This window comes from Ostrinia furnacalis, unplaced genomic scaffold, assembly GCF_004193835.3.
Source record: "Ostrinia furnacalis isolate ACB-3 unplaced genomic scaffold, ASM419383v2 OfSCF0208, whole genome shotgun sequence".
NCBI classification, from domain to species: domain Eukaryota; kingdom Metazoa; phylum Arthropoda; class Insecta; order Lepidoptera; family Crambidae; genus Ostrinia; species Ostrinia furnacalis.
In genome coordinates, this window is record NW_021130447.1 from 192,306 (window position 1) to 208,358 (window position 16,053).

General features: G+C 34.0%; 2 protein-coding genes across 4 annotated transcripts; one reads left to right on the forward strand and one right to left on the reverse strand.

Annotated features, from left to right (window-relative positions):
* Positions 1-205: 205 nt before the first annotated feature.
* Positions 206-10,439, forward strand: LOC114355893 (carbohydrate sulfotransferase 4-like). The gene is made up of 5 exons (XM_028308931.1): positions 206-1,287; positions 1,763-1,942; positions 3,582-3,798; positions 3,998-4,172; positions 4,444-10,439. Exons 1-4 carry the CDS (start codon positions 563-565, stop codon positions 4,106-4,108), a joined length of 1,233 nt encoding a protein of 410 aa, XP_028164732.1. The 5' UTR covers positions 206-562; the 3' UTR covers positions 4,109-4,172; positions 4,444-10,439.
* A 635-nt stretch (positions 10,440-11,074) lies between these two features.
* LOC114355989 (uncharacterized) lies at positions 11,075-15,854 on the reverse strand. 3 transcript variants are annotated; one of them, XM_028309071.1, is made up of 4 exons: positions 15,768-15,854; positions 13,625-13,728; positions 13,176-13,299; positions 11,075-11,627 (listed from the first exon to the last, which is right to left on the reverse strand). In XM_028309071.1, the coding sequence occupies exons 1-3, from the start codon at positions 15,788-15,790 to the stop codon at positions 13,181-13,183; spliced, it is 246 nt and encodes an 81-aa protein (XP_028164872.1). In that variant the 5' UTR covers positions 15,791-15,854; the 3' UTR covers positions 11,075-11,627; positions 13,176-13,180. The 3 variants fall into 3 exon arrangements, with proteins under 3 accessions (XP_028164872.1, XP_028164864.1, XP_028164878.1); XM_028309063.1 differs by lacking the exon at positions 15,768-15,854 and adding an exon at positions 13,945-14,070 and having other exon boundaries at positions 13,180-13,299; XM_028309077.1 differs by lacking the exons at positions 13,176-13,299; positions 13,625-13,728; positions 15,768-15,854 and adding an exon at positions 12,819-12,913.
* Positions 15,855-16,053: the final 199 nt, after the last annotated feature.

Below are 16,053 nucleotides of genomic sequence, written 5' to 3' on the forward strand. Positions count from 1 at the left end.
CATATTTGGATGAGGCTCTGTCTCTTCTATACACAATATAATTGTTCCCAAAGATTTCACTACTTAAGATATTATTATTTAACCATGTTTCTGTAAAAATCACTACATCATAGTAACAACCTATTAAATTATTATAAAGATCCTGAGTTTTCGTTTTAAGGCCTCTTACATTTTGATATAGTAAANCCCTATTCACATCAAAGCTTCTCGCAGTGAGACGTGCTTGTGTTCCTTCCTCTGTATTCCAATTTATTTTAGTTTCACAAAATCCGTTGTGTGTGTGTGTCTGCTTCTAAAATAAGTACGGTGAAAGTCATTACCCTTGTCTTCAGTCGTGAAAAAAAAGCAATTTTGACTTTGACACTTTGACAGATACTTCAAAATGGCGCTAAAGGTGCAATGCGGTGTTTCCGCGGAAACGCAAAGCAAAGAATTATGATTCGAATGCGGTCAAAAACTGTTAAAAAATGATAGTGAGTGTGTATTGGTAGTGCTCGTACCGTATCAAATATCTCCATCCGTGCAATCTCCCAAAAATTGTTTTAAACGTGTACAAACCGTAATGTTGCGTCGATTAAATTTTTATTCAATATGTTTCGCGTTCGGTCTCAGTGTTCTCCTTATTCTAGCTGGAAGTCGATATACAGATAACACAAATTATCGTCCGTCCACTGAAAGCCGCAGGAATATTAGAAACTACTTGAAAATTGAAGATGGAGAAAACAACTCACCACAACCATTACCGACAAACCCGTATGATGGCTCGCCGAATATTGAAAAGATATTAGAAAAAACAAGAACCAAAGTTAAGTTGGATTTAATTAATTACAACTTCACAACTTCTGGGGTCCAGAAGTTAGAGGATTTGTTGATTGAATCAGGAGGCAATCCAATAAGAAGTCTTATTATTTCGACCTGGCGATCGGGAACAACGTTTCTCGGTGAGGTGTTGAACACAATGCCAGGTAACTTCTATCACTACGAGCCTTTGTTAAACTTCAACATAGTACAGATCAGGGGGCCTCCTTATTCAGACAAAGCCTTGAGCACTATCAAGGGTATGTTTTATTGTAACTTTAATAATATGGAGGAGTATTTTGAGTATGGGAAAGTGCATTTGCACCAATTCAACCATAATACAAGACTATGGGACCATTGTAAATATAAGAAGGAGCTGTGTTTTGATGCTAACTTCACGTCAAAGTTTTGTAAGCTGTTCCCCTTCCAGAGTATGAAGGTTGTCCGACTAAGGTTAAGACTTGTACAGGAGTTGCTTGACGACAAACAGTAAGTACTATTTAATTCAATTCACTATTTAAAAGATTATGAATCTGTTCACCTACTAATTCTAAGTAAAATATATTTTTTTATTTACAGTTAACCCAAAGCTGAAATTAACTTTGATAATGATGAATAAATTTGTGTTTTTAAATTAATTATATCCATGAGGAAATTAATTTCTTATTTTTAATACATAATAAATCATGTTTATTTTGACAGTAATTTTATCATTAATTTTATTCTTTACATAATCATAATACATCACATTACTTTAACGGACCTAGACAAAACAAAATGAACAGTGCACACACAATAATTCTGAGTGTTTTAAACAAAGTTATAACTTTAAAGTGCCAAACATCATAATCCATTTTTAATTTTTTGACTCCAGTGAGCTTTACTCTTAAGATTGATCACTGATGATATTACCAACTAAAATTATAAGCAATGATTGTTTAATATTAATCTTATTGAATTTCAGACTCAATTTAAAAGTGGTGCTGCTAATCCGTGACCCTCGTGGTGTGATGCAGTCACGCAAACACCGTGACTTCTGCCAGCCGGCACCGGACTGTTGGAGGCCGGAGCTCCTGTGTGCTGACATGATCAGCGACTACGTAGCAGCCGGGCGCTTGCTGCAGCAATATCCTAATAGACTTATGTAAGTTTCACATTTGATACATTTGATATTGATTTTAAAAACAGTTTTGTGGCATTCAATATAAAAATATGCTTATACAACTGAAAGGTTATGAATAATCCTTTTAAGTAGATTTTCGGTCATTTTTTTTATTTATTTATTTATTTATTTATTTAGGTTCACCATCAACTATTACATCAATATTTGCACAGACACTTTGACAATACAATAATGTAAATGTATAGCTATATTAAGGTAAACACCGCTTACATAATATTAAATGTTTGCAAATTATTTAAAGGAAAAGAAAAGAAAACAATAAAAAGTCTGTTAATCATTACAATTTACAACTCATTCAAACATATTTTGAAAATTATAAATAACTTGAAAAAATCGAACTGCCTAAGGCGGGAATTGAACCCACGACCTTCCGCTTGCCGGGCGACTGCTCTTCCAACTGAGCTACTTAGACACTGGATGAACCCGTCGAAATTTTCAAGTGTAATACGCTGTTACGGCCAGCGTTTGTTTCATCAATTCAAACATGTTCAAAAGTCTCCATGACTGCCTTTCTAAACTGATGACGGCTATCAACGAATATATCCACCGCCACACTGTGCTCATTCAATAACTTGCACAGACGAGGAATTGTGGAGCTCCTACCCAGGACGGTTTTGCGATGGGGGGCTCTAAAGGGCGAGATCGGCTTGCGGGGGATCGTGCGTGGTACGCGGAGATTAAATTTACTCAGGAGTTGGCTGCTGTCAACCCTACTTCTCATGATGTTATGGAGAAAAACCAGGTCAAGCAAGTCCCTTCGCTGATTTAGTGTTTGCATTTTGAAATGCATGAGTCTTTCTGCATAAGATTTAAGTTTTTTTGTGAGACNGAATTTTTTCAGGCAAAGCCTTAAAATATACTTAAGTTTTTTAAATGTTAAATAAACACTTATTCTTATTTTTATATTACTTCTCATTTAGAACTTAATTAATATTCTCAAGTAACAATAAACTTAACTATTCTAAAAATGTGTAGTTGTTTGGAAGCAGTTCTTGCAGTTTTCCCTATTTATTATGAAAATGAACTGAATTACACATGGCCGAACGAGAGGCGTATTTATGAAGTGCTAATTCATGTACTAATTTCATTCCTCTAATTGTTGCTTCCTCTTTTCCAATTAATTTATCGCTACATGCATTAGTTTGTTGGCTCTTTATGAAATTCGTTTCGGTTGAATAATTATCATCTGCTTTAGTATAAAAGAAACTACTTTTTTATTATACTAAGCATAATAATGTTGTGAAATATTTTATTTGATACTAGCTTTCCGCCCGCGGCTTCGCCCGCGTGGATTTTTGTCTGTCACAGAAAAACTTTATCGCGCGCGTCCCTGTTTCAAAAACCGGGATAAAAACTATCCTATGTTCTTTCCCGGGACTCAAACTATCTCTATGCCAAATTTCATCAAAATCGGTTGCGAGGTTTAAGCGGGAAAGCGTAACAGACAGACAGACAGACAGACAGACAGAGTTACTTTCGCATTTATAATATTAGTTGGGATTAGTTGGGATTGTTATCTTTTATTAGGCTGGGTTTTTGCCAAAAATGTTTGAACCTTAACTTGAAGTTGATATTCCTTAACCCATTTATCCATTTCCAGGGTAATAAGATACGAGGAGTTGGCACTAAACCCAAACAGCACAGCGCACAAGCTTTTAAAATTCTTAAAGTTGAACCCAACGTCGTCTTTCGAGGAGTTTATTCACTCCCACACAACTCTTGACGTAGCCGGTGTCAGTTCTACCTTCAGAGTATCACGTGAAGTGCCTTTCAGATGGAAAAATGTCCTAAGCTTCAATAATGTTGAAGAAATACAGGTTTGTGTTATTTCTGTCTATAAAGAATCATAATTTAAGTCAATAGAAAATCAGACTTCTGTAATTAATTTAAATATATTAACAATGTAAATTGTTAGATTAATGTATTATTGACGTATTGAAATGAATTTAATATAAGAAGTTTGAGAAACCCTGATGTAGATTGTAATTTGTAGTTAAGTATTGTTTTTTTTCTCAGCTGGCATGCAAGGATGCGATGGATCTTTGGGGCTACCGAATGGCACACAATGCGTCTCATTTGGCCAGCAAAGAGTTTAATCCACTGGAGCCATTCAAAGTGACCCAATGACTCGATTAAGGCTGTCTTCGATGAATTCCTACATCGCGACGTACATCTGTGAACTGACATTTCTGTAAGTATGATTTGTACATAACAAAATCCTTGTAACATTTGTGTGAGGCTATTTTCCTGTCAAAAACTCTCATAAACTACAAGAAAGATTTACACTTAAGATTCCATTAGTAGTGTTTAGTCACTCACTACTAATCTACTAGCTACTATAGCTAGTTGATTAATATGTAACAAACTGTACATGCTAGTATAATAATAGAATTTTTGCATCATGAAAAAAGGTAGTATATAAATATTACTTTTATGCTTATGGATCTATGTATTTGTTTCAGACAATGTTCCCCTACTGTCCTGTACTCCAAACGTGATCTGTTACAAAACCATAACATAAATGATCTGACAAATTTCTCAAAAGCTAGTTAGTCGTATATTTATGATTGGCGCTGCATCTCAAAACTCAGGTGATATTGTACTCGGTAGTTAATTTAATTAACAATTTACGTAAATACTCATGACTTATTTTGACAAAATGTGCAAAAGATTGTTTAAAATTTTATAAGTAACTTATTTTACCAATATTTTTTTTTTAGTTTTATTGGATGTTTTTCTAAAGACTGATTGTATTTCCAACTATTCCTTATTCTTCCATATACATACATCGAGCATTGTTCCACTAGAATGTGCATTTGACACTCCAATGATCAAAATCAATTGAGTTATAGTTAGTGAGTCTGGTTGTGTACTGCACCGTGGGTGTGTCAATATATCAAAATGTAAAAGATGGACCATTAATTGTTTTAGAGGTCAAAATCGCTTGTACACACATCACAAGTATATAAATTATACAAAGGTGTTTACATGGTGCCTGCAAGCGATTTTGACGTCTAATGATTTAACGCATTTTAATTGTTAAGCTTAGGCGATTTAATATTTTTAGCACTCACGGAATTGACGAATTGTTGATGCTTCCATTGTAGACACTCGATTATAGTTTTAGTGGTGCATAATTTCGGCGTGTCCTACTATACAGGACGGCGTAACAAATGTAGAGTTAGCAAAAATTAGGTTTAATCAATGTAATAAAGTTTTATGAGGGTTTGGTGGACGTGCATGGTTTTCCAGGCCACGGTAAGCTAACTGCCAGTAGATTTGTTTGATAGTTAGTGATTATCTCTTTTTTTGCTAGCTGTACATTAATAAGTATACGTAGGAACCGTGGATTTCATAGGTATAAAATATTAAAATTTTGCTTTTAATGTAGCTATAGTTTAAAATTGTGTGCTCATTTTAGCCGCACAGTAAGTCAGACTTATTTAATGGATCTTTATAAAGGCCTAAAGGGATTGTTAGTGGTTTAAATTATATGTTATTTGTATTTACTTAAATATGTTATTCTTTTAAATATTGTTTTACTTAAAATGTTTTTGATAGTAAGTAAATAATGAACAGTATCTGCTTTGAGAATGTTCCTAAAAATAATAAGTGCTACGAATTATAAAACGTTACAACTAGATAATAGACTGTGCTGATAAAATGATCGCATACCTCCAGTAAGCTTACATTAGCGTAATACAAGCGTTTTGCTTACGATGGGCAATTGCTGATTTATAAAACACCAAGATTTGAACACCAATTATACAAATTGTAAGGATAGTATTCAATTGTTACATAATATGGTACATAGCGGAACTTAATGTCACTGATATCCTAAATATTGACATATTCATACTCAAAAGTTGACTCGTACGTCCGTCCATGCCTTATTGTCCAAGAAATGTATGACTTGGACGTCCTTGTGAGCGGTGGAAGCGTATGGCAATACTTCTGGTTATACCAGCTAAGATATAATATGAATCTCGTTTTACAAATTATTCAGCACTGTGCCGATTGATAACAATTTTAACGATCGAATGAGCGTGGCATGGTGGAAAGTTTTCATGCTATTAGTACAATTTTAGTTGGGTTCGGATTTTATCATTCTTACTGCAGTTTAGTTCATTTATTAGTCGTTGATAGTAATTCAGATTGTATTTTGTATTCCAAATTATTTTACAGAGTTTGAATCTAATCAATATAACTTTATTTAAATAATACACCATGCCACGCCCAATGCCTATTTGGTAGAAGCTGATGAAAAGCCAAGGATTATTGATATTCCTAGCTCAGTTGAAGAATGCTTTAAAAATAGTATTACTATATTACTCCATGACATTAATTTACAGAAATTATCCAACTCGTTAAAGCAAATCACGAGCAAGTTTGACTTGATAAAGCTCGTAATAGGTGCCTATACAATATTAAGTTTACCTAGATTAGATGTATGGTGGTACAGCGTTAAGTATTGCCAACTTTCATAGCTATACTCGACAATCCTGACGAGGTAGTCTACACCTTGCGTGTATCCGTCAATTTTATCATAAGTTAACCTAGAGCTTATATGCAGATAGTACATATTAAACCATTTTCAAATGTAAATTGTAGAGGATACGGTACGTTAGGCCTTAACTTCGAGCGAAGAATGCACATAATCACGTATTGTTTAAATATGCCTTGCATAAAATTATTTTGAAATGGTGCACCTTTATTTATTTCGGTGTGTATAACATATACAAGAATGGGCACAATACCCATATCGTGAAGAGATCGTATACGTTGATAAGTATGCAATACTGAGCGTTCCTCAAAATAATATTTACAAGCGTAGCATTTATTAATATTTCTTGTCACATTTACATTGGAATATTGACAAATGCTTAAAAAATGCGTAATCTCGCAAATGGGAGAGTCCTCGTCGCGTTTCATGACAATAACATTTTCATAACATAAAGGTGCTTTCACATCGCAATTACTTTTTGTAGAGCAGCGGTTTTATAATTCGCGACTGTAAAATTAAATATATTGCGTGTATCTTGTAGCAGACTAGCACTTAGCAGTGATCATTTTAGACACTTAATTAACTGACTTTGTATTTGGAGGAACGCTTGCGCAAAAAAAATGCTCGCAATACAAGTTCATTCACCCCAATCTTATATAAAATCTTCTAAGTTTAGCTTGTCCGCCGTTTATTCGCGTGCCAGATGACCTATTACAACACAATTTATTTGGAAAGTGTTTTCTAGAGCTTTTAAAACTTACACCGTCTCTTTTATCTGACCACAAAACGTACTGCGAAATGCCCTTATATGAGCAGATTTAACCCTTTTATATTTACCCATAACCAAGTAAAATTGACTGTCTACTTCAGTGTTCCTGAATTGAACAAGCAAATGCTCTTTTCCGCGAATTAATAGGCATCTTCAGGGCAAGATCGTTTCAAAGTTAATCGTATTTGAGTGTGAGAGTGAAAAAATGCAAGCCTTTTCAAGAAACTTGGAAGCTATTTAATGTTTACACTTATTAAAAACTGCATTATAAAAAGTGATCGCGATGTAGACACCACAATACCGCCGTGTACATTGCAATAAGTCATGTTGCATTACACCGGTTCTTCCTTGGTGGAGGCTTAATCCAACAAACGGAACTATAATGTAGTGAGAAATCATTAAGTGCACTTGATTATAAGGTAGAATTAGGGAAAAACGATAATTTAAAATTTGAATGTATTAATTTCTGCGATACTTCCAGTGTTATTTGGTTGACGTAGCGTATTATAGTGTATTACTAGGATATCGAGTCGTTACTATAATATTTGGGTGTGTATTGGTTAACGTTTTGTCGTAAATAGGAATATTATGGGGTCTGCTGTTGAATCGAGTCAGTTAGTGGGAAAGACGAGGTACAAATTCGAAGAAGAGCTGTTTAAAGCAAAAAAGTATTATTAGACAAGCTGCGCAGAAATTGTGTCGCAAATAACTCCTAACCATGTTAACAAAATACGCATTGACCGAATTTATCGGTCTCATTAAACGATATGAACGTTAGTTTGTTGTCTACTGCCCCTCGTTTCAAACAGATTTAATGAGCTGTAGTTAGTTATCAATTATTTAGTGACAAATATTTGGACATCGCCTATGGTTCTACCGCTCATTTCTACTGGGTAATCGTTTTCGGCGGTACTGCTACCAGGGAAAAACAATTGGTGGGACAAAATTTTTTTATAGGTCTGCGGGGTAGGACTAAGCAGTAAGACCACAATTTGTTAAAGGTGATATTATCAGTTCGGTGGAGCCTGTCTAGTTACTTACAGTCGATGGCATATCAAACTAACAGTATGGAATCTCACGTTTTTTAAAAATAGCATCTTATTCAGTACCTAGTTATAATAGTTGCTAGTTTGCAACAGTGTTTAGGCTGGTGTGCTTTCGTCTGTACATAAAATTAGCCTAACAAATTTCCACACCTCGCGCTACCCCACTAACTGACTCATTATACGAACAAATTATAGCAGCTATTAAATCTCATTTACACAAATCAGCTCTCTTGATATTATGGTGATAAATAATCGAAATATAATTTTGAATTGACATACTTATACATTAGTATTAATAATACTTAATAATATTTACTATAAATACAATACAGAGTGTATTTCTGAAAGGGCAATAAGAGCATAACCGTTGTAGCTAAAGGAAAATGTTTGTACAAGATTGGATTATTTTCGACAGTATTAATCGATTTTAGAATAAAAAATAAAGAGTCTAGAGAGTTTAAAAAGTTTTATCAAATTAATCAATCTTATTTCTTTTAAAAATGTCTCAATAAGTTAAAGACATTATCGTTAATACGTTATAATAGCTAAGGTACTCGCCCTTATTTCCCCATCTCAAAAATACACCCTGTATAAAGCTGAAAGTACACATGGGTGTAACGTGAAATTCAGAATTCCACGCTACACTTAAGTGACGTCAATTTTACAATAAAGCTTACGAAATGTCAATAAAGCCATCAATTACTAATTAAGATAACATGCTTCCTGATAGATCTGACAATATATTAATATATTCAGTTATGCCTTAACGAAATATTTGTAGTGATAATAGGTAAGGTTTATTATTGAATTGCATGTTAGTCATTTAAATACATAATAATTATTTATAATGAAAGTTCTGGTGGCTGGCTGGACCCAGTGGTAGATTTTTTATCATATCATTAGCATATCATAAGGTATACATAAATGTAAAGCGTTATTTCGCTGGAATAATGCTAAATATTTCGATTTATTTAGAGGAGCCGTATGCGCTTGTCTATTGTATTCTTTATATATTTTTGCTTTGTAATGTATTGCTTTCGGTTGTGTTAGAGGTTTCATTGACAGCCTAGTAACTTTTCAGTATTCATAGAATTAAAAGTAAATTATTAATTTAAAAATTCGACTCAATTAGATGAACAATTTAAATGATTTAAGTTACTAAAGTGTGTGGTCTTGTGGAGGATAGAATTTAAATTATTTTTTTTTATGTTCATGAATTTCTTATTATTATTATAAAATAATAAGCAATAATGTAGGTTTCGTGCAGCATGTTTTCCAATGGCTAATAGCTAAGTTTCAGATATTACAGAACAGTTCTGTTGTCAAGGATTATAATAAAATAAAATAGTTTGTAATAATAGTGATGAATCGTCCATTAAATTCTTAGTACAGGCTTAAATCTGTTTAGTCGTCGGTCCAATTTATTGTAGGTACCTATTAAAGTGCAACATTATTATCAGTAACATTAGCTATAACATGTAAACCATTGTTTGCATTAATGAGAGCTGTTTAATTAACGGGGAATAACCCTAGGTTAAAACACAATAACATATTCGGGGATTTTAGCTTAAATTAAAACAAGATATTTTTTCAGTAACAGTTGACATTGTATTTTAGTAACTACAATTATTTCTTTGTTAAACAAAATGGATATGAATAACAATAATAACATTGTAACTTTAGTTACACGTTTTTACAAAATGACCGACAGTATTGTATAGCATGACAATTGTAAAGACTGATGGTTATTATTTTATTTTACTTTGTTTGTATCTAAAATACTGCAGCTTTATTTAGTAAAAAAACGATTTGATATTTACCTCTTGAGTGTCGAATTTTAAACAATTGACGGTGGAAAATTTAGTCATTCTATTTCGATCTTAAAACCAGAAGCTAAGGTTCAAAATAGGGCAGCCGCTATTCTTGCTTCCCAAAGGGTATTCCCATTCAGCTATCCAGTTTTATCTTCCAAAAATGTTGCCTCGTTAATATAGTAATTTGCAGTGCCTGAAGTAACAGTAGCTATAGAGTAAAGTAAACACGGTCCAAGTATTCAGACTTGCTGCACGAAGACTTAGCTGGCCCATACTTAAGGTTGGAAGTGGTAGAATTTAAGGGTAGCCTTATTAGAATAAGAGTTACGATTGAAAAGAATAAGAATGTTGAAGTTTTACTCAGTAGACTAGCACAGCCGGCGTTAAAATTGCAAACATTGTATGTATTATCTTTTTTTTATTTCAAGTTAATAAAGTTACAATAAATTGATATAATTGTGTTTTATTTATACTCTGTGAGCAGATTTCTCTACGTCTGATTAATAAGATAGCTATCTTCCTCAACTTACATTTTATGTATCAACAAGTTTTATTTTTATACTTTTTCTCAAGGTGAACAATTAAATCGCATGTAGAAACAGAACTCGTTTATGTCATATGTTATCAAAGCGTCAAATAGACCTATGCGATTGGAACCTTAATGAATACATTTTGTTTAAGCTACTCATTATTAATTAATACTACAATATTACTTGGAAACTAGGTATACAACTTAAGATAAGGACAGGGTGACGACCAATGACTGATAGGTACCTACTTAAAGTTGGAATTTCCGAATGGATAACGATGTCTGGCTTGGGCTAAGAACTCATGTTCTGTAGATTTTTACCCGCGCCCGCCCGGGTGAAAATCGCGCCGTGAGTTCTTAGAATAACCGCGCAAATAACCGCTCCCGTGAGTTTTGAAATAAAACCGCAATTCCACAACCGCCGCGGGCGCGGATGAAAATCGCGCCATGAGTTCTTAGCCTTACTTAAATCAGTTACATCACATTTGGGAACGAATTAGGAATCGGTTATGAAATTGAGTCTGTCGTCGTCGTAGGTACATGCCGAATTCGCCTGACATATAATTAGCAACACATGTCGTTATACAGTGTCTTTTTCAGACGTCGTCGACACTTTTCATGCAAATGGAACGCATTGTGTACAAAATTTTCTCAATGCAGTAAGCACTTTAATTTATAGTGCAGCAAATACGCTATTGTTATTTTATTTAGTATTTTTTCTTTTTTCTATTGTAAAACACGTTGACGGCGGCTGAAAAGTAGTCCTTAGTGATAACGAAGCATCACTGGTTTTGTCACTGCACGGGAAACTAACTTAGTAAACGTTAACGAAAAACGCAAACGCGGCTATTATAAACGCGCACACCGATATGGTTAAAATGGATAAGTTGAAGATATCCCGGATTAGTCCAGAGTGGTTCCCGGCAGAACTGGCTGTGGAGGATTCCTCGGAGGAGTCTTCGTAGCCTGGAGTGGATTCGTGACCTGTGAATAAAAGAATAAACAAGTCTTTATAGAAACGCCAGAGCACGTCGCGTGCACGTGAGATACAGGACCAACGTGTACAGGTTCTCCAAACTAATTAAGTATAGCTGTTACGGTCAAAGTGATAAATGTGAAAATTATGAATAATCGCCGGTTATTATGAATAATTACCGCATGATTTGGTTAATGTGATTAATATGAGGTCATTTATGTGTGTATAAAACTAAATAGGCGGCTTAGGGGTGGCCCAAGGGCCCCCCCCGCCGCACCTTAACCTATTTTTCACTTTAAATCAAAACATTATGTTATAGGCATCATGGAAAAGTAATATTATGCAAGAAACATTCCAAACTCATTATGCCAAATTATATTAATATATGATATCAAAACGTTCAAAAGTTTGGCTGTACACGAGCACGTACACAAGATGTTGTTCTCTTTTAAGAAATTTGTTAGTACTAAGGTTGAATTATTAAATAATCACTGTTAAATGTGATTAATTTATCACTTTTACCGCGACTGTCGGTAATTATTCATAATAACCGGTTATTATTAATAATTTTCAATTTATCACATTAACCGTAACATAGCTACCATTCTGGGATGACCTGCCTGACTCGATCAAAGTATGTTTTGCACATAGACCATTAAAAAGCGAAAAAGGTGAGACAAAATAATCTCCGTGATGCAGTGTTAGGATAACCCCTCGAAACGGAGGTCCCGGATTCGATTCAAAGAGGAGAAATACTCAGTTTATTTACTTAAATACCACAAATCACACAACAAATAACAAATGTTTTCAGATTAATTGCGACATTGCAGGATTGAATCTTATGAAGATGATGAGTTGAAAAGAAAACGACAATAAAATAGAAGATATTTTTTGGGTTCAGAATACTGCGTTAAAATGTAGAGACGACTAAGTAAGTATAGGCTGTCATAAAATTATTTTTTTAAATCTAGATCTAATTATAATAAGTATAGGTGCTTTGATTGTTCTGTCAGATTGATATTTTAATCCAGCCTAGATAATTATTATCCTTGATCATAAAAACATTCAAGGTAAAGCCATACTTAGCGGAAAATTGTTTATTTTGATTAAAATCGAGAGCTAACAAATGCCAGCAATTATTGTCACTTGTATTTATTGCTCTGACACTTCCTATAATTAAAATTGTAACAATGACTTACCTTGAACAATAAACATTATAGACGCAAACAATAGAAACCAGAAAAATCGCGTTTTTAACATTTTCGGTTAGGTGAAAATTATTGACGGCGTGAGAGCTTTTCTGATAGAGCAGAAATAAGTTCGATTCAGTTATTATTCATATCAGAAGGTATATTTGATTTAGATAAAATTTATCTGATAGCATATTTTGCGACTTAAAAAGCTTAAATGAATACAATATTGGAGTATGGTGAAGTTTGAATAACGGAAAATTTACTTACGTTTTTTCGGGTTAAAGCATCGAAACAAGTTATCTTTCTTTAGACACGTACATGAAGTATTTTTATGGAATTAAAAAGTAACTAAGATAAACTTACCTACCTTAGAAAGCCATTTCCATATTGTTCAAATGATTCACTGAAATTGATTGTTTCTTGTAGAGAGTACTTTCCAAGAACTCTACCAACAGTGGAGATATATTTGGTTCTGGGAAGATGACTTCTGGAATGAATACAGATAAAAGTTAACCATTCTATCTAGCCATAGTAGGTGTGGCACACAGATTAATGGTCTGTGTAGTGCGGCTACATGTTACAAGAGAAGTAAAATCAAAGAAGAAAATCCTACAAGACGACAAGTTCAAATGTTCTATAATACTCCATGTTTATTTATTTATATCGCATAAGCTTAGAGACTTTTCTAGAAGATTTTTATCATAAGGTCATGCCTTCATTTGAGAGAGACAGATTGGTAATAAAAGATAGCTTGAGTTTCCCAAAAATACTATCAAAGAAGTGTACTTAATAAATAGAGTCCAAAGACTTACTGAGAGCCCACAAAACTAGTATGATCGTGGTAAAAACACATGCGATCACTCCAAGTATGTTTAAAGTTATCAATATGCATGTTCTTTTGTGATCGGTGCCATCGCTGAAAACCAACAAGTTTAAAGGTATAATCATTTATTGTTTTGTCCGAACACTTATCGCGACTGTGTTTATATTTGTGATCGATAAGCGCGCAGGAAAAAATGGAGAGATGATTCGAATCATATCTTTTTAATTGCGTCATTTACCCATAATATGATGGTTAAAATATTATTTTCTATAGGAATGTATCCCATAAATAGGAACTATACCTACTTACCTACTCTTTGAATTCTACACTTCTGGACTCCTACTTGATGTGGAAGAGTCATTTAGATAATGCCTCAACATGATAGAGGCATTTGTCTTTTCGATGGATAAATTAGGAACTGACTTTATAGGATAAGTAGAAGGTACTACTTATTACGTCACTTTGATGTCACTAACACTAGTTAGGACTTAGGTAAATAGCACCTACTCACTTTTTCTGTCAGAACAAAATTCAAATATTGACAATACATACCAATTTATTGCAAATACAATACAATATTGTGCAACAATAACACGATAAGGCAGATTATAAAGAAAAAACAAGATATACCTATAAACTAAGACAAATTTACTTTAAACCAATTACCTATGGAAATTTTATGTCGATGCGACCTTTGCTTTGTGGCATCAAGTTTTTTAATAACGATCATTGGAATCTGTAGTCATTGAAAATCTTATACCCGTATTCACAAACGATGCTCGAATAAGTGAAGCAAGAAATCGAACTCTGTGATTTGTGGGTGTGTCTGTGAGACCTCAGTGATGTTTGTGAATACGGGCGTTACAATATTATGTAAGTAAGTAAGTGATACCTACCTACCTACCTTCCCTATTTTTTAATGTAACCACCAATAATAATAATACTAAACAAATCACTAACCTACGTAGCTATTTCCACAATAAATCAGAAACATCATCGTTACATAGACTTATCTCACACAATGATTGCAAGCTCACACCTTTGAACCTAAAAGACCAAGAAGCACAAAACAGTGAAAAGCAGACCCACAGAGACACTAAACTACAGGAATGGATAAGGAAATCTCTCCATGGGAGGCATCTCCAAGATCTTCTCCACACTAACGTCGACTATAAAGCGTCGAACGAGTGGCTGAAGCGAGGAGAGCTATTTCCAGAGACGGAGGGATTTGCTCTAGCCATACAGGACCAAGTTATAGAAACTCGTAATTACCAAAGATACATCATGAAGGTGCCAAACTTACAAACTGATAGCTGCAGACGATGCAATAGTTCTCCGGAAACGATACAACATATCACAGGTGCATGTAAGGCCATAGTTCAAACAGATTATAAACACCGGCATGATCAGGTTGCAAACATAATTCATCAAGCAATAGCCCAGAAACATAAACTAATAACTTCACCACCCACCCCATATTACAAGTACAACCCTGAAACCGTTTTGGAGAACACCTCTCATAAACTATATTTTGACCGCGCGATTCTTACTGATAAAACAGTACATTTTAACAGGCCAGACATAACCCTCATCGATAAAATCAATAAAACTGCACACTTGATCGACATTGCTATCCCTAATACTCACAACCTACAAAAAACAATAGCGGAAAAAATTTCAAAGTATACAGACCTTAAGGACGAGATAACTCGTATGTGGAGATTAAATAAAGTAAGTATCGTGCCTATAGTTCTGTCCACAACAGGAGTCATTCCAGTACAGCTTACCCCGTCACTCAGAAGCCTGGACTTACCCGATTATATTTCCACACAACTACAAAAGGCCAGCATCCTAAACACATGCAGAATTGTCCGGAAATTTTTACAGTCGTCGTCAAATAATTAGATGTAATTAGACCTTAATACATTTTTATATTTAAGTTATATTGAATTGGTATTCACTTGGTTCAGGCCCGTGAATATCATTAAAAAACCGATGGCATTAGAAGACTCATCGTGATACACATAAGTATAAATAAAAATAATACTAAATTCTACGTGCAAGACGCAATAGAATATTCATAATAAACTGCAATTACCTACATCGACTTATTGAATAATCTACTGCCTTACCTTGTAGCAATGGCTTGCTCCATGTTGAAATGCACCTGGGTTTATTTGTTTTTAGATATTTTCCTTATCAAGTAGGTAATCCTTCCCAGCAAAAATTAAAATACTTTATGACCTTAGTTTAAACCTAACATTGAAAATAATTCGATCGAGTCAATCACAGATGATGATTGTGATGATTGATGACGTGTTGATGACAGTCTATGATCTATAAAATCCGTTTGGTTGAAAATTAAAAAGTTTAGATGAATTAAACAGAACATTTATGGAAAATTTAATTTTCTTCAAC